This window comes from Cucurbita pepo, chromosome 1, assembly GCF_057944985.1.
Source record: "Cucurbita pepo subsp. pepo isolate OVF chromosome 1, ASM5794498v1, whole genome shotgun sequence".
NCBI lineage: Eukaryota > Viridiplantae > Streptophyta > Magnoliopsida > Cucurbitales > Cucurbitaceae > Cucurbita > Cucurbita pepo.
Genome location: NC_141798.1, coordinates 5,953,564 through 5,972,869, shown reverse-complemented (window position 1 = coordinate 5,972,869; position 19,306 = coordinate 5,953,564). Strand labels below are relative to the sequence as shown.

The 19,306-nt window shown below is 36.0% G+C and overlaps 2 protein-coding genes across 3 annotated transcripts; one reads left to right on the top strand and one right to left on the bottom strand.

Moving 5' to 3' along the window:
* Positions 1-748: 748 nt before the first annotated feature.
* On the bottom strand, positions 749-13,990 carry LOC111782292 (Ypt/Rab-GAP domain of gyp1p superfamily protein). 2 transcript variants are annotated; one of them, XM_023663157.2, is made up of 19 exons: positions 13,705-13,990; positions 12,917-12,986; positions 12,143-12,778; positions 11,864-12,049; positions 11,663-11,776; positions 11,176-11,234; positions 10,798-10,864; positions 10,615-10,666; positions 10,411-10,503; positions 10,154-10,237; positions 9,808-10,032; positions 9,623-9,714; positions 9,013-9,074; positions 6,538-6,607; positions 5,754-5,834; positions 5,575-5,676; positions 3,538-3,680; positions 2,910-3,027; positions 749-1,097 (listed from the first exon to the last, which is right to left on the bottom strand). In XM_023663157.2, exons 1-19 carry the CDS (start codon positions 13,773-13,775, stop codon positions 948-950), a joined length of 2,475 nt encoding a protein of 824 aa, XP_023518925.1. In that variant the 5' UTR covers positions 13,776-13,990; the 3' UTR covers positions 749-947. The 2 variants fall into 2 exon arrangements, with proteins under 2 accessions (XP_023518925.1, XP_023518916.1); XM_023663148.2 differs by having other exon boundaries at positions 9,623-10,032.
* PGPS2 (phosphatidylglycerolphosphate synthase 2) lies at positions 13,876-18,712 on the top strand. Its single transcript, XM_023663168.2, is given in 10 exon segments — positions 13,876-13,931; positions 14,063-14,115; positions 15,789-16,090; positions 16,092-16,407; positions 17,146-17,243; positions 17,360-17,410; positions 17,514-17,627; positions 17,859-17,915; positions 18,003-18,088; positions 18,187-18,712. Coding segments are annotated over 10 exon segments (1,254 nt in total). The 3' UTR covers positions 18,308-18,712.
* Positions 18,713-19,306: the final 594 nt, after the last annotated feature.

The window sequence follows — 19,306 nt, the reverse complement described above, 5'->3', positions numbered from 1 at the left end:
AAACCCCCCAAAACAAATTCACGACCACAAAATTTGTGTACTTACAACAAAAAAAATTTAGTGTATGAAGTGCCGTACTACCAAATGACTATTTTTTAAAAGTACATGGATCAAAATGATTGTAAACTAAACCAAAGTTTAGAATATACATTTAATAGAGCGATTAATCTTTTTTACATTTTGAATGCATATCTTAAAACGGATCAAATACATTTGAAGTACATTTCCAAGCCATTTACTGTTCTACTAAAAAATGGCCTTACTCAAGGTTGGATCTTAGTACAGGCTATTATATTTATTGCCCAGAAGCTGCAAATGGCAACAAACAGTGTCCTTTAACATGTTCTTGGTCACCAACCAATTACAGTAAGCTGACACGTGGCAGCCAATTGGGACTCCACCTAATTTCATGGTCAGCCTCAGGCCTTTGAATTATGAGAGGGAGAATTAAATATGTAAAGTCAAAAAGTACATGAACAACAGAGCAAGCATTTATGGAAAGTTGAATAACAACAGCATTATAAAGACACAGAAACAGGGGTAAGAGCCTACCGGTTTTGTGGACAATCTATGTTCCCAACTTCTCTGACCTGTTATTTTGAAATGCAATCTGTGAGGATTAGGAATTTTTTTCAAGTCTTTATGAGGGCCTAATGGGAACCGTACTTAGAAAGGATGATGGCATGACAAGATTTTTTTTAAATACAAAGATTTTACAATTATTATCCTGTAATTTAACCAAACAAACAAAGAATCAACCAAAAAATTGGTTCTACCTGGTATCTATATATATATATATCATATATCTATGCTGATAGAGAAAAGATAAACATATCTTAGAAACTATTGTTGGGAGTGGTATATAGATACAGAAAATGCAACTCCAAAATGATGGTGTACTGCAATTTGTATTGTATAGATACGAGTACCATTTTTGAGATGGAGTTTTACTCGTCATGGAGGCCGTTGATGTGTTTCTGATCAACGCCTGAATTTGGTGACTCTTCTTCAGTAGTTTTTTTCTGGATTGAAGTTTCCTCTTCGGTAGTCTTGCTTCCATCATTTGGATTTGGGTCCTCAACATTGGATGGTTTTCCCTGTGGGGTACGAAGCAGGCACGACGTTAGAACACTGGGTTCGAAGACACTAAGGAAGAAATAGTTTTCATCGCATTAAGTTGATACATAAGAACATGCATACTACTACGTTACGTTTACAGTTAGTTAAAATCAGTGTTAAAGGACTGTGCATTGAAAAAGAATGATAATTGAAAGAATCAAATTGATAGTCCGGCAATGAGACAGCTTGTGTTTAAAGAGCGGGTCCCAAACTCCAAACAACCTATGCAGAAATTTAATAATTTAAATATAGAGAAAATTTCAAGTACCAGACTACAAGAGATATTATTATGGGTGGGGTCTCAGTTGTGCACCCCATGACCTATTTTGAATATGAACTCGGCATAAAAAAATAAAAAAATAAAAAAAAGCTACACCAGACAACTCATTGAAGAACTTGATGCCTAAAATACACATGGCTTTTTTCTTTTTTGGAAAGCAGACTGGCAGGGTCTAATCAACGGCGAGAGGAATTTACAAGACCAAAATGCTATAATTACCCTTTGACTCAATTGGCTGCTGATCCACATAACAAGGAAACCAGTAGTGCGTCCATTTCTCATAAAAGGATTAAGGTTATCGACTGATGGTCTCTTTCCAAAAAAAAAGCCAGTCTCGTCAGGTTTCTTTTTTTAACGTAGCCGGGAAGAAAACATACAGTTCCTATGCTGCAGTTCCCGCAGCAGGCTCGTAAAGCCTCAGTCTTTAAGTGAAACAGAGACAAGCGTAGGAAGAAGAAAAAAGCCAGGCAAGGACCATAGTTTTTCTTTTCTAAATATTAATTCATCCATGAACGGGTGCTAGATACTCTTTTTTATGAAGGTATAATACTTACCATGAACGGATGTGTAAGACAGAGTGGAGGCTTTCATCTCAATAATTGAAGGTTGTGTCTAGAATTATTAGGGAAAGGGCTTGAAATAGGTAACTTGGCTCCACACTCTCTCCTTAAATAAGGTTTTTGGATTGTCTCTTGCTATTGTTGCAGTTCTTGGAAGCAATCCTTCATCCAATATTTCATGATAGAGGATGCTTCTTTGGCAAGTTGTTTTCTTGCATATTCCAAAGAAATAGGAGGATCCTTGAAGGATTAAAGAGTGTTAGGTAGGACGTTTGAAATATTATGTCTTAACTCCTAGCCGAATGTCTGCCTTGATCTCTGACCCTCTAGTCCCTTATTAGCTTCTTCTTCACCTTAATAACTTAATGGATAAGTTTAAAAAGATGGAAATCTTAAGAAGACTAAAATGCACTGAAGCTAGGAGTTAAGACTAGGATTACAAAACGTTTGAAAGAGCGTTTGGTAGGACGTTTCCATCTTAGTAGAATATAGTCCGCATCTTCATGTAGAGCTCCTAGCACATAAAATTATTTTGTAATCCTAGTCTTATGATCAACCTTGACCAAAACGCTTTACTCTTATCCAAAGAGAAATATTTTTCTAATTACCAACAATAGAATCCTTTCTTGTATATGCTGGCAGTTCCCTGCGTTTCACGTTTCTTAGTTTTAAAAGCTATAGGAAAATTGATAAGCATATTTTTCATATTCAGATGAAGATTTAATACAAAATTTTCTTACTTATTTATGATACAAATTTATGGTTGGGGTTAATTAAGAGATTTTGTAATATACGGGAATATTATTAAAGAAAAAATAGTCACCAAATTGTAAGTTTTTATAAGTCCATAACTTTGCATTAAAAGGAAATCAGATACTTCGAGAAGAAAATATTAGAATGAGCAGAAAGAATAGACCTCTATGTAAAGTAAAGGGAAATTAGGCAGTAACCTTGTTTTTATCACGCCAGCCAAACCCAAATGGTCGACCAAGCAAACCTATCTTTCTTGCAGGGAAGTCCTGTGCAGACTCTTGACTGCTCCTTAATGAAGAGTCCGATGGCAAGGATCTGAAGAAAAAAAAAAAAAAAAACCCTCATTTCAACTTAATGTAGATTTTATTTACAGAAGAAACATGAGCATAAAAAATAAATAAAATCACAAGCTTGTCCCACAAATGTTAGTGCGGGTTTTATAAATGAACCCTTGTTCTTCTGCCATGCATTTCCTTTGATCATACTATTAACCCAAAATTATTGCCACCAATTTATGGGAAGTCAAGATGAGGGATTTCATTTTAATAATAATTTTGAAGTACACTCGAACATTCTATGGGAGAAAAAAAAAAAAAAAACAAGAATCGATAAATTCTACGAAAACTTAAAAGAACAAGAACTACAACTTCCACAAAAAGAGGGATGAAACCCAACATCATAAAAATGGATCATAAAAATGGAATTGCAAATATGAATTAGCAATTAAAGAACAAAACATAACAAACTAAAGGTTTTCTTCAGTAACTAAAGATGGAACCAGGGCGCCTGAAAGAGATGGGATTTTAAAAAAAGTTAATTACACACCTAGGAGAATGTACAGAGCGGGGAGAAGGCTGTGCTTTGAGTTGGCCAGACTGGTACTGCAAGGTTGCCTCCAGCATTGATTCTGCCATAACTGCTCTCTTCTCCATTTCAGCAAGCGCGGTAGTAGCCTGTTCATACTTTTCCTACACAAATACAGTCGTTGTAGCATAAGATCAGCACAGAAGCAAATGATCCAATCACTAATAACCAGAGTTGGGGACCTAAACCTAATGCTCATTTTTAAAGTTAAAACAAATACAACTTTGTAGTAAACGTTATCAAAATACAATTACAAGATGACAAAAGATAATACTATAACCTAAGGGGTTATGCTTCTTTTTCTTCTCAATAAGAAACAAACTTTCATTGACGGATGTAAAGGAGGTCTGTGCCTTTTATTTGTCAAGGCTTGTATGCAATATGAGCAAATTGGTTATAACCTTCTCAATATTCAAACCTACAGTTCATAGCTCCTAAATGGAGTTAAATCCTTCTAAGATTGTTCATTTTATTTTGTTCTTGTGAGGAAAATAACCTTCTCAAGTGGTTAAAACTTAAAAATTACTTTTGAACTCAATTAGGGTCTAAGAAATAAATCGCCACTGTCCTTGCTTTCATAACATCCAAGAAGTGAAAGTCAACCATGTGACATTCATTAAATTGTGTTGCAGGAAGCTGGCCTTCAACTTACCTGGAACTTCCTATGGTGAATAATTCTGGATCTGTTGCCTTCAGACCCCATGGACTGATAGAAGTTCTTGTGTACATTTTAAATGGAGCTGTTTGGTCTTCAGGGAGGCAAACCAAAGCGAGTGGAAATCTGGATGGCAGAAGTCTTAACTGGATGGTGGCTTGAAGACAAAGCTAAATTGCTATAGATTAACCTGTCAAGGGCAATCCTTTGGCTGACTTGAAAGAAAGAAGCAAAGGAGTTTTCTCAAATAAGAATACTTCTTTAGCTTCTTTTTTTTTTTTTTTTTTTTTGGATAAGAAGCATGACTTTCATTGTAAAAAGGGAGAAGAAAAAAGGAAGGGGAGATGAGATATCCCCACACACCAACGGGTAACAAAAAAAGATGCCCTCCTTCTTTAGCCTATTTTTATGATATTGTACAGTTTACGGCCTCAAACTGGAAATGTATCCCATCAGAGATTTCTTACCGAAACGAAATTATCGATCAGAATTTTTTTTTCCCTAGGAAGGTGTAACGTCAAAAGTAACATTAGGTACATTGGGCAACTACGAACCTATTAACCATAGTAACAAAAAGGAGGGACCAATTTACTCCAAGTCAGGGCTAGCCAAAACTATGATTAGTGTCAGTAAAGATAGATGAATTCCTGTCTAGCCAAAGGGACCATATAAAGGCGTAATTGAAGTTTAACCATAATTTTTTTTTTTTTCACTTTCTGACGAAATCAATTAGAAGGTTCCCCGTGGATCAAAGATTAGGCTGATAACCTTTAAATTTTCCAATGACTTACTCAAGAGGCTTCCAGGGATCAAATCGCGATATGCCAACAGTGTATTATGACAATAGGGTAAAGGGATCAAATTAATTCTAAGAATATCGATGATCTAGATAAGGAATCTTGGCTGTCTTTTTTAAAGGCATATGCCCATTTTGATGCAAACTTTACTCAGAGGTTGAAACGGAGGAATAGATGACAATGATTCTCAATCATATCATTGAAAGCATCTCCTTTATGAACTGGATTTTGAATGGTGCATGAGCTTTTTCCTACAGATCTCTCTCACATTGTTTCCATTTAATATCTTCTTTTCTAGTGGCATCAAGGCATTTAAGTGCAAGGGTATTAAATCATGTGAGTTTTCCGACAACAAAGTGAAAGGAATCAGTTGTAGTTAAACAAATAAGTTGAAGGTGGTATTGGAAGGAAAAGATTTCATATAAATCACCCCAAGGACAGAAATTTCTATTACAAATATTACGATCCATCTTTTCTTATTCTTTTCTTACCTCTAATAGAGAATTTAGAAAGATGCATCATATAAAGCGATTAACAAGAGGTAACCTGAAACATCTGAGCTGCATATTTTTGTGCTGCAGAATCTTGCTCAGCAAATCTTCGAGCATCTTCAGTGAGTTTTTGCTCTTGTTCAACCCGCATCAAGACCTAAAACAAAGCATGAATCCTCATGAATGAAGAAAGATAATCAAAAGTACATAGAGAAGGATAATAATGACAGAAACCTGTAGCATTGCCGTTTCCTGTTCCTGTTTATCGGCAAGTCCCTGTCGAAGCTCAGCAACCTCTTGTTCCAATTGCTCAACCTGCGCATCAATGCAGTTACTCAAACAAGTAAACACTACGATAATACTGGGAAATATATACTTTTTGTACTTTTGCTTACGTTTACATTCTTTTTGTCAGTTTAAAAACATAATGAATTTAAGTCATTATATGTTAGAAAACTATTCGCTGTTACATATTAACAATGACCACTTAAAACAACAGAGAAAATATAGAACAGCAAAAAATTGATTGTTTCCATTTTAGATAACTTAAAATAAATAATGCAAGAAAAAACCAGAATAATCGCTAACGTTTTAGATAATAAAAGTAACAAGCAGTTTTAGCAATAATTGTATCAACTAGCTCTAAATCTCTAGTTCAGAAGCCATGCGTAGAACTTTACGGGTCAGATTTATTTATAGACTATTTCAGGTGCATTTATTTATAGAATTCCTACATGTCACTTGCAGGCTACTCACTTACATTTATTTATTAAAATAACAAATAAAAAAGTGGCAAGAATTGAAAATTTCTAAGCCGGCAAAATGGTTAACGCCCTCCCTCATCTTAGTACTATAGCGAGTAATCCATAAATGAATGGAAGTTACTAGCTATTTCCAAGAAGGAAAGTTCACGCCAATAAAGGTTGAAGATATACAGAAATTTTCAATCAACAGCACGAGATGCTTAACACGGAGGAAGCAAGAAAAGAACTCAAGTCTTAAGTTATTTTTAATATACCCTAGCACTCAACTGCCGACGATTATCCTGCTTAACCATCTCCATTAAAGCAGTCTCCAGCTCCTCCGCTCTGATAAAAGTACAGAAAGGTCATGTATAATTGTAGAAATAAGGAATATAATAGAATGAATGTAAGGGTAGTCGATATAACTGTAATCTAGAGAGCCTGTGAAACAGTATTTTGAACACGACTGCACCACACAGAACTAGATCTCATTCTATTTACTTTCAGGATCTTTTTTATCATTTTTAAACTTTTTTTTATCATTCCTTGTTCAACTCACTCTTATTTTTCACTGATGATAGTGCTTAATGGAAGGATATCAAAGATTCTTCGCATGCAAATCCACTTTGAATTACTTAAAATATATTCGGTAATGCTTGTCACCTTAAGAAGTAATTTAAAATGCTTAAAATCAATTTCTAAAAGAATAATTATGTTTTGCTGAAAAATAAGGAAGACATTTTGAAAGAAACAAAAAGCAGTTAAAAGTTTTTTTTAAAAAAGAAAATTGACAAGTGCTTTAACGATTTCTTTTGACTTAAATACATTATCAATTAACCTGATCACATACGTTGCCATTAACTTTTTGTTCCTACGAATGAACATGTTTTATCTCTCCCCTCTCTCGCCTCTTCCCCTCCACCACACCAACCCTTCTCGCCGAAACTTGCTACCATGACACAAACATCACTCCCTCTACTTTTTCCCACCATGTCTAGGCCTAAGCGTCCACTGGAAGATGGGGGGCTTGGCATTGTTGACATTAGGCTCTGTAATAAAGCTCTCCTGGCTAAATGAATATGGCGCTTTATACAGGAAAAAGGGGCTCTATGGAGGAAAATCATCAAGGCTTAATTAGGATCTCATCATAATGATAAAAAGCCATCCACTAATCATCATGTCTCCTCCAAAAACCCATGGAGCCACATTCTGAAACAGAAGGACCCTTTTTATAGCAACAATGAGTGCATTGTTTCGACGGAAAATCCACCTCCTTTTGGTTTGACCAATGGATCAGGATTGATTCTCTCAGAAAGAGCTTTCCTAACTATTTTTCTATTGCTGAATCTAAACATGAATCCATTTCTAATGTGTGGACCCGCGGAAATAGCTCTTAGACTTTGAACTATAGGATGAATCTCAAAGATGATGAAATTGTTGAGTGGGCCTCCTTTTCTCAGATGGAAGCTTGAGAGTAGTGGATTCTTCTCAACAAAATCATTGATCTCGCACCTCTCTTCTGTCTGCTCCTCGCAAGAAATGGATCTTTGCAAGAAAATGTGGAAGTTCCCTTGTCCTAAAAGAATCGAAGTCCTCCAATGGTAATTAAGCTACTCTTACCTCAACTCTATAGATCAACTACAAAAGAGGGGCCCATGGATCAACCTTTTCCCTTCTTGTCGCTGCCTCAACACTTGGGTGGATTAGAATATTACTGATGGATCATCCTTTCAAATCTACAAAGGAGCTTCTTTGGCCTAGCATTATCAGAGCGGTTTTACGGAAGACTTGGGATAAAAGAAATGCAAGAATTTTCCAAGGCAAAGATAGGCCCTTCAGGGAAGGTTTAGAGTTAACTATTTTCCATGCTCCTTTTTGGTGTAAAAACGTACAGCCCCTTAGTAAGTCCCTATTTAAAATTCCCGGTGCAAATTGGAAATGCCTCTTGCATTCCTATGAACGGGGCCAATTTTGTACCTCTTTGGAAAATTTCACTCAATCAATGAAATTGTTTTTAGCCAAAAAAAAAAAAAAAAAAAGTTATCAATTATCTCTTTCAGTGCATACTTTCTTTTCTTAATTTCACTCTGAATGCATTTCATCAATTACTTTTACTTGTTTTCGCTCGTTAGCTTTGAAGTTCTTAATTTCACTAACATCCAAACTAATTTTTACCATTTTTAGAAAGGAAAACGAGAATAGAGAATGTTTAAAAGGTTGTGAGCCGCACACCTTGATGAGGGCATTTCACTCACTCAGCTTCACTCCTAGGCATGCCAACATGAAAATAAACACTTTCTTCCAACAATTTCTTTCCGTACATACACCCTCTCATTAATCTCTTTCTACATGCACTTTCTTCGTCATTCCATATTCTATTAACATAGACACATTCTCTCAATGATTGTATCTCTACACATTTCTTGCTTGTGTAATTCACGTGCAATGCATACTTAATGGTCTTTTTATTTTACATTTAAAAGGCTCTTTTTTGTTCTAATTAAATTGACCTGAAAAGAAGTTCATGCTACAGCCAGTGAAGTTGTTTGTTGAATGATGGTGGTTTAGAATAACTACGTATGACTTAGATTTCATAAGCGTCCATCACAGAGCTAAAATTTTCAATAATGTTTTGCATCATTGCCACCATAAATCATCACAGCAGCATTAAAAATTGTAATTGAGTCATGAGGAAAGATGTGTGAGCATACACAAGCCACAAAAAACTAAATTAAATAAAGAGTATGTACCTTAAAATAGAAGATCGCTTCTCCTCCAACAGTTTACACAATTCAACCTTTAACCACACTACCTGCATGTTGTAGGTAAAAGTTCAAACCAAAGCTAGCAATAAAGGTTCTTTTATCAACTACCTCTTGAAACTCAAATATCAGTCAAAGTTCATACGTAGAAATAAAATCAAGGAAATCTTTTCAAATTCCTGATTCAATCTATATATATGAAATTAACATGCGCAATCAATCCTACAAAAAAATCCAGAACCATTGAAGAATCTCAGTTGCTATTTAGCATGTATGCCTTCTGGGTCATGATTCGCTTTTCAGCTAACGAGTTAAAGCCAATACTTTGAATATCTCTATGACAGAAAAAGAACAGTTCTACAGTAACATAATAAGCTAGTTTAAAAATTGATTGATTTATTTCTTTAAGTCCATAAACAAAATGTGCATATTCTAGTTTCTAAACCTGATATCAATGTCCCACTAGAAATGTGGGTGTAAGTACTCTTTTAACACAGAAACAACCACTAGGATTACCAACTGAAAAGCAATGTCATGAAACATTAATTCCTTTAAACCCGGAGAGAAGGCTGAGAAGAAAGGGTAACATATAAACGACCTGATCTTGAAGATCGGGAGCAGAATCAATCTCATCTTCCCCAGGCAATGTAATAAGAATTTCTTCCGCATTGGTGGAACCAGACTCGGGGCCTGACAAACCACCATTTACTTGTGAACTGTTCATTGTTTCTACCATCGAAGATTTTGAATCATGCTTAAAACTATAAAGCTTAGAAGCTAAACCCTGAGAATCCTTCCATGCTCGAAGCCCCTTAGATCTTTCCTCAATAGCAGTGACTACAGCTGGTCTATGTTTAGTTCTCAGCTCTCTTAATCTAGTTTCATTAACATTTTGGAAACCCATACAGGCAGTCAATACAAGTTGGCTGCTGTCAAATGTTGAGCCAGCAAGTGACTGCAGCAAAGTTACAGCATCTCCAGCATCCTTTGTAGTAACCAACGCAGGGCCTACAAGTAACTGAGAACCAAATGAAATTTCACGAAGCATAACAATCTATGGTAGAGTGCATACTGTTGTATGAACAAATAAACAAAGGATGAATATAAATGAATTGCTTTCATCCAGTACCATATAGCTCCATCAGTGCCAGTGCTGTTCTGAAAAGCATCACACGGTTTCCTTCAAAAAGAAGAACATCCCAAACTCGAAGAACTGAAATCAACAGAAAGAGGAGACAGTTGACAGGCGACTTCATCAAATACCCACATAATTAAATAATAAGATAGTGAGCAGGAGTCAGCTAGATATTGCACCACCGGGATGTTAGATATAGTGAACAATTCATCAGAAAATACAAAATAAAAAGATACAGTATAAAACCTGACCACTTTCCCATGGCAGCATGTTCATAAATATGGATAGGAACCACGGCCCAGTAACCCATGCCACCTGCACTCCCAGGTAATCTAGATGATTGACTGTGGCAGAAAAGGGAAAAAACAATAAAACAAAGCACGAGAAAAATTCTTGACACAAATCACTTTCCTGCATTCAAAATCAATAAAAAAAAATAACGTGGATGTACAAACCCATTTTAGGAAATCTCTCACGCACCAACTCCTCAAATACAAATTGATCTACCTAATAAAGGAAAAATCATCAAAATTATTGTTAGTATTCAACCGGCTACAAATTGTAAAATTTGTAGGATAAATATGAGGGGGCAAACAGATATAAGCATAGCCAATAACTTAAGCAAAAAGATTACATACTTGAGATTCAATCATTTCCTCGGAGTAATACCCATCAAAGTAGTCATCAATAATTCCCATTAAGGCCCTAAAAGATTAAAATGTGGATAACCAGTTAGATTGGCATTTAGAGGGATGATATTATAATCTCCAAAAGCCTCCATGTGCAGCACAGTTTATGTATTCCCCTAAAAAAATATTACTAAAGAAAAGAAAGAAATTGCTAAATATGCTGCCATAATTTTACCCACATTCCATCAGCAAAAGGCACTCCAATATAAGTGTAGACCTACTCACCCACACCCCATGCCACAAGATAATAAAGAGAGAACAGAAAGAAGTTGAAGTAGTAGATCATGTCCGCCAAGGAAACCATAACAAATAAGTACCAAAACTTACCAAAAAGCATTTTCTTCAGGCATGAGAAGCAACAATAAGCCAGCAAAGAAATTCATAGCCTGAAGACGGATAGAAGTTTGAACCATCAAGATGTAGGCCAGAGAGAAAGAGCGTGGAATGAAACATCATCTATTGGCAAAAATTCCCAAAAAAAATTGAGCTACTGTGGTCTCTCAAATTGCTTTTCCTGTTCGTTTCTTATAAATGAATATAGTATCAGTTCGTACAAGTCTACTGTGAATTGGAATAGCCAAAGATTGACTCGATGAAGGCCATTATATTTGGAACCTTCCCTCTTTACAACTATTAATATCATGTTAGTTTGTTAATTTTTCAGCACAAACAGTGCAGCTACAGGATATCAATCTGAACAAACAAAACAAAAAAAAAAAAAAAAGAAAAAAAAGAAAAAAGATTTGAGTATTACTCAAGGTCTAAAAAGTTCATGAGTTTCACAGCCGTTATGAGGGATGTCTTAAAATATTACCTGACAATATCCAACAGAGGGATTATGTCTAGCATATGCAGTCAGCAAACGCCTTAATGCATTTCTACCATCCACATCCAAAGCAGGATGGCCAGGAAAAGTGCGAGGCAAATCCTGCATTCAAAATATGGATATAAAGGGGGTTTCAAGAAAGCCAAGTGTAGGGATGCATAAAAGAGGCACTGAGGACAATGCAAAGACCTTTTCAATTTGCCCTTTCCATTTCTCAGTTGTACACACAGAGTCAGTAGAAGACCCTTTGCTGCTGCTGTCTGATTGAAGACTATGATTTTCCGCGTTGTTCTCGGAATTTGTATCTGAGGCGAGGAGATCTGTGTAATACTTTTCAACCCTCCTTGCTCTAACCCCTACAAAAGCCTGCCAAAGCTGACATAGCACATAGAAGAAGCAATTGAAAATTTTAGTAGACTGAAGCACTGGTTGATAGCCGAAAGAAACTAAGACAGAGATAATTCCTACCTCACCCCGAAGAGCCATTGGCACCCCACCTCTCACAAGGACCTCCAGCTCCTCTCTCCATGGAAATGATGATTCGACAGGCAACAAAAAAGCTGGAATACCCACAACAAGGCCATTGGCATTGTCACTTGAAGGAGCCTCTTGTGCTGGATCCGACTTCTCCACATCATAGAACTCATCCTCAGAGTCCTCCTCAGACGCTCCACGAGGCGATTTAGCCTCTTCTATAGCAGAAAGCAACTTTCTGGTTCCAGTGTCGTGATTATGATTTGATAAATCCTTCTTTTTCTTTACACGAACACTCATCATATCTTCAATTGCTCGAAGCGATGGTCTAATTTCAGTCCATATTTGAATCTTGTGAGTTTTTGTATCCTTTTCTGATGACACATCTTCATTTTTCAAGCCATTAGCATTATGAAGGACATTATTACTGTCCAAAGCTGAATTCTGACTGTTTGAATCTTCTCTTTCAGTGTCCTCCTCTATAGTAGAATCTATCTCTTCCTTGACAGCTTCTACATGTGATGCCTTTCTATCGTCTTCCACTGATAACTCATTAACAAGTGACTGAGCAGACTCTGCTTGACGATCCAGGAAGGAGTTCCATCGTTCTGATCTCTCCTCCTCTTCCTCCTAAGTTTACAAGTACATTAAATGAACAAGGTACTATATGCATTTTTTTTTTTATGGAAAATTTAAAATGTAAACAATAAAAACCTAAAGTCCCCAATGTGTACGTTTCAGGAAGAACAGTTATAAGTGGAAGAAAACCTTGTATATATTGGCATACTCTCGGTATCTTTGTACATGCTGAGGTCTCACAGCGAACCCGTATGCATCCCTGTACCAATATCAACCAATTTTTCAATGCACGAAAACCATCAATAGATAAGGTTGGATAAAGGAAAGACCAAATAAGCCCTTTCTTAATGTATATACAAATGGAAACAATTCTAAACCGAGCCTAGCATAAAATAGAAGCAGATACCGCAAAGTTGAACTTCTAAGGCTAACCCAGCTTAAGTTACCTGCCGTCATCCTCCAACGACTGGAAATTTAGACTAGACAATAACATATTATGATTTCTGAATGCCGAATTCCACTTTCCATAGCGTTCGACAATAACAAAACACCCTTTCACTTTTCAATTACAAGCCTATCTAGATTGAATCCCGATACGCACATTAATTTCCAAAGCAACCCACCGTCCGAAGCACAATAAATCATAAAAACAAAAGGCATGTATTTCTCCACGACTCCAAGAACACGAAAAAACACACCAAATTTCACAACCAACCAAAACTAATGTTCATCAAACCAAACCACAAAGCCAGCTAACCCGATACGATCGGGAAATCCAACGGTGCAAGCTAACAAAATAAACGCCCGTAATGCTGTCACGTAAACTGAAATCCGCTAGATCAGATAGAGACGATGTACGAAAAAAACCCTACAAACGAGAAAAACAGATAGCTCGAGACATTGATTCCCATGGTTTCGGAACACGTGGAGGTACCAAAACCAATGCAAGATTCTACAAAAATGAAGGAAGGCATTACCTCTTGTGATCAAAGGCGAGGAGATGGTTAGCGGCTTTGCTGGCAGCCTTCATTGATGAAGATTGAACCATACAGAGAGGTTCCCGCGGAATAGAAGGTGGAGATCTCGGATTTCCCTTGATATTCTGCAACTGAATTCAGAGAGAGAGAAAGAGAGGAAATCGGGGGTACATGAAGCGACTGAGAGAGAGAGTGAAGCACATGGAAATGGCCGAGATTAGCGTCACGTCATTAGGGGTGGTGCCTCTGGTAACTTAGCACAGAGTTCAAGATAATGAAGACCAAAACGAACCAAAAGCCAAAGCCAATGAGAATTATAACTGCTTCTGCTTTTTCTTTTTTTTATTTTCCTTTTTAGCTCTCTTGATTTTCGTGTCCTTTTTGGTAATTTAACAGTGGCTGGGGAAAAAAGTATCTGCTATTATTTGGACATGTCGGCTCGTGAACATTTTCATTACATCTTATTTATTTTTCTTTTTTTAAAATATATTCTTACACATTTTATTGCCAAAAAAAAAAAAAAAGTTACAAATAATTACTGTTGAATAAATTTCCATAAAATTTAATTTTAAAACACAATATTTAAAATTTATTAAAAATATAAATATTGAAGGGTATATAAGTATTTAAATTTTGTACTTGAACTTTTAATTTTATGCCTAAATTTCAAAAATTGAGATTTTATAGCTTTATTAGGTATATAACTCATTAATGAATTTAATATGTAATAAATATATTAGACACAAAATTATATACGGCCTAATTATAATTATAAACCGCCAATTTAAATAACTTTCTTTTTTCGTAACAATTATTCTTTTTCTTTTTAATCCAAACAAATTAGTTTTTTTTTTTGTCACAGTTATAATAATAATATTAATAAAAAATATTATTTGTTGAAAGTATATTCATTTAAATTGAATGAAACTCAAAGGGGCTATACCTATATATATATATATATATATATATATATCACAATATAATATTTTTCGTCACCATGAAGTTACATTTCAAAAGTGAATAAATGATAAATAAATACATTTGGGGGAGCTGAACTAAGAGATTTATTTTTATTTATTATTAATTTTTTATGTATAAAACACGCTTTTAATAAATAATAATAATAATAATACCGTAATTAAATGATTCCGGTGGGTATCGCTCGTGAAAATAAAATAAAAAAACGGGTCATTATTCTCGTGAATGGATTATGCAGATAAAAAGAAAGGGAATTAATGAAATTAAGGCAAAATGACTTTAATAACCCTGGGAGTAGAAAAAAAAAGTATCCGAGGAAATTTTCGGATATTATTTATCCAATCGTTTTATTATTTACATCGCGGTCCTTTATTTTACTGTTAATTACAAAGTGAACCTTGTGGTTCGAGTTGTAATTACTGGTTGATTTGTGGCCGTTTTTGCGAAAATAAAAATAATTATTATTTGCTCCTTTGTTTTTCTTGTCGCTGCGTTTTCAGAACAACTTTGGCTCTGTGCCCTTGTCCCCCGCATTAAAGGCGGGAGATCTTTATTTTTTTTAACAAAATTAAAAAAAGAAACAAATAATTAAATCTAAACATTCATTAAATTTAGATAAATAATGTGATCCTGTTGACATTTAAGAAAATCAATTAGAAAAAAAAAAACATATTTCTTTAGATATAATCAATTAGATGATCAAATTCTAGTAGTACTCTTGAGTCGTTTCGATGCGAGTTTAGTTCGTTCTTCGTATGATAACGAAGAGATTTGACTAGGGTGAGCGTTGTTTTGTTAACTATTGTTCTCGTTTCGATCTTGTTCCTATGTTTTTTTTATCTATGGTTGTTTTGTTTACATCACGATTTTGAGGATTTCCTTAAGTTCATAAGCCAGCGTCCCTCTGTTTTAATTTTAAGAGTATAATATATTCAAAAGAACAACAATAGTTTTGTAAGGATGATATTGCAATATCTATGGAGGGATTGATGAATGAAATCAAATTGTATAGAGAAGAACGACCCAATCGATCTGCCAGAGAGTTCGGACCAAACACGGAAATGAACACCAATTTTCAAACGGAAATCAATCAAATTCATGAAAAGAATCTCCAAGAATTCCAATCCAACAAATCCCCTTTCCATCCCATCTCAATTGGTTCTACTCCTCTCCCTGCAGAAACCTCTCCAATTGGTTGCGCTCCATTCCCGCCACCGCCGAACGCCGCAAGTCCTCTCCATTTCCCGCAGCCGGACCTTCCCAACCGCCGCCTCCGGTTGCGCTTGGATGCGGAGAGAGAAATGCAGTGACTTATGGGGGTGGAGGAGGTGGAGTTGGACGGTGGACGTTAGGACCACGCGCTCGACTCTTGTACGATAAGGGGCCTTCTAAAAATTTAGGGTTTTTGTAGTGGATATAAATGTTTTTCGATGGGGTCTAAAAGGTCTTATACCAATTCGACCGCAAAAAGAGGAGGGGTTTTCGGGTCAGGGTCAGGGTCAGGTTCTGATTCTGCTGCTTCTCCTCCATCTGCCGGCTCTGAATTTGTGGCTGATATGGCTACGGAGAGAAAGGACCATAACCATGGCTGGTTCCAAGATGACTTGCACATCGAGACTCCATCGCCATTAATGCACCAACACGAACCACAACATTCCAAATTGCTGACATTGCCCACCATTTTGACGCTTGCTCGAGTAGCCGCTGTCCCGATATTTGTCTGCAGTATGTTTTAAATTTCTGCCTCTTGTTAATCGCAATTATGTCTGTTTTAATCATCTGATTGAAATGAATCGATACGCCACGAACCGATCTCTAAATGTTGTGCGTTGCGTGTTACGATGTGTATTTGGCCTGACATTGGCTCCGATCAAAGGCGTAGGGCATCTGGATTGTTATCTCTGGATTTGTTTTGGAAATCGGTGTTACCAGTTCCTGTGTGTGTTTGTTCTAACGATTGTTTAAGGCGTTTCATCCATAAATGCGTTGCGTTACGTTACGTTTTATTCCAAGGAAAATTTATAGCTATTCTTTTTGCTTTCTTTTGTGTAAATATGGGTTAATTTCACTCTTTGATTTAGTTCTCTTATCATTGGACTAATTGCTCTACTGCAACTGCTTATGAACTAATTGCCTGTAACTAATGATTCTAGAGCTTCTTATTATGCAAAATCTTCCAATGATTGTGGATTTCAAGGATTTATGGTGGCAGCATGTTATTAAAATTAGGCTGCTGTATCAAGTCTAATGCATTTGGTTGTAAAAAAACACCCATTTTAGTGATTGTTTTATTGGTGATTGGTTGTTTGTTCATAAAAAAGGAAATCACACGTTTCTGATTCTAACCTTCTATGTTGGTGATTGGTTTGTTCATCTCATAACCGGTTTCCTCTAGATTGTAGAAATCAAAGTGAAAGTTAATTTTAGTGTTCTAATCATAACACTATATGCTTCTGTTATTAGCCTTCTATGTTGATAACTGGTGGGGAACAACTGCAACAACTAGTATATTCATTGCTGCTGCAGTTACCGACTGGCTCGATGGTTATATTGCTCGGAAGGTATGGTCTTCGTATGTTTGTAGTCAATATCTAATATGGTGGGAGAAGCCTGTGTTGGCTGTCCATTTATAGCTGTCTCAATCAGTTTGGTCTTAATCTTTAAATTCATTTATCAGATGAGGTTGGGTTCGGCTTTCGGTGCGTTTCTTGATCCAGTAGCTGATAAGGTTGGTTCTTCTTCTCTGTTTAGGTTCTCAATCATGAGTTTGATCTTGTTAAGTTCAGATATGGTTCAAACATTATTAATCAACCATCGTTCCTTCACTACAGCTTATGGTTGCTGCTACACTGATCCTACTATGCACACAACCCTTGGAGGTTTCTGTGTTTGGTCATGTTCCTTGGCTTCTGACTCTACCTTCAATAGCAATTATTGGCAGGGAGGTAATTAGACTCCCTTGGTCGCCACTTACCATCTTGTTTGCCTGATATCAACCATTTTGATTCAATACTTATAGATTTTATGTTTTTTTGTTAAACCTTCAAATTGAGAATGCTTACTTTAATTGTTAGTTTGCTCCTTATGTACATGAGGTATGGCACACTGCTTTTCTTTCTCTTTGATTCATTTATGAATTTATAACGGATATCGTATCGATCGATTTGAATATGTAGATAACCATGTCGGCCGTACGAGAATGGGCTGCTTCCCAAAATGGTAAACTTTTAGAGGTTTGTATATACCAAAATAAAACCAATTCAGTTTGTTTGAATTGACAAAGCTTTTAACTTGGGGAGCTTAAAATTTGAGAAACACAGGCTGTGGCCGTAAACAACTTGGGGAAGTGGAAAACAGCGACACAGATGATTGCACTAACCACACTTCTGGCTAGCCGAGACAGCAGGTAAGGTTCATTTTCTTTAGTTCTTCGTTAACCATCTTTCACAGCTTAGACGACACAAGAAACTCTCTTGAATATATTTCATTTTTCTTTTCCGTTAGTCTTGGAGGATCTGGAGTTGTAGTAGCAACTGGTGTGGTGTTGTTGTACATATCAGCTTGGCTTGCTTTGTGGTCACTATTTGTTTATTCCAGAAAGATCTCGAAAGTTTTGTTTCGCTAGCACATCTCGACCCGACATTTCAATTCTCTTCATTTTTGTTGGACGACGCCTGCAAAAGCTAAAACGAACCGATTGCTTAATCCGTAAGTGGTGATGCCCAAAATTTAGAGATTGTTGAAGCCATTTTCACAAGTAAGTTGCAATCTATGGAGGGTTTCTAAGAAGACAGCAGCCATAGTTACTGACCTGCAGAAGCTGGAAGTTTGGAATGAGGTCTGGATGTAACTATAAGTTTACTAACTACTTAAAAGAGTAATTATAAAGTGGCATTTTATCTCATCATGCTCATTGATATTCAAATTCAATCTCTTTGACTCTTCTTGTCAATGCTGAGATAGACCTGATATTTTTCAGGGGTGCTAAGTTTTCAAGTTTTGTAGATATAAATACATATATTTATATTTATATTTTGTCGTTTACATTTTTAGATTGAATTTATTGGAACTTCTTTGATATATATATTTCTATTTGTTTGGAAGATACACTATCTAATTGAAATAGGTTATTTTGTCCCCTCGAAAATAAGGCTGTTTGGATATGTTATTTATATTTTTTTTAGTTTAGTTATGGATCGAATGACCGAACAACAATGAAAATAATAAAAAAAACTTTATTAGTTCACAAAGTTTTGATATTATATTTAGTACGATTTTTTAAAATGTTTAATAAGTTGTTCAAATGTTTCATTGTCATCACCACCCCTTGACAGAAAAACCGTCACGGGCTAAAGAGGACAACTTTATTTTGATTTGTTAAAGAATTTGCCACTTCGTTTCCTTCTTGAGGTGTGAATATGACATGCTCACTTGAGTTTCATGGTAGTGAATTAAGGCCTTCAGAGAAACCGTCACGGTCTAAAGAGGATAACTTTATTTAGATTTCTAAATGTTCCATTTGATGTGCATGCTTCGTTAAAGAATTTGCCACTTCGTTTCCTTCTCGAGGTGTGAAGATGACATGCTCACCTGAAAGGTGATTCATCGTAGTGAATTGAGCCCT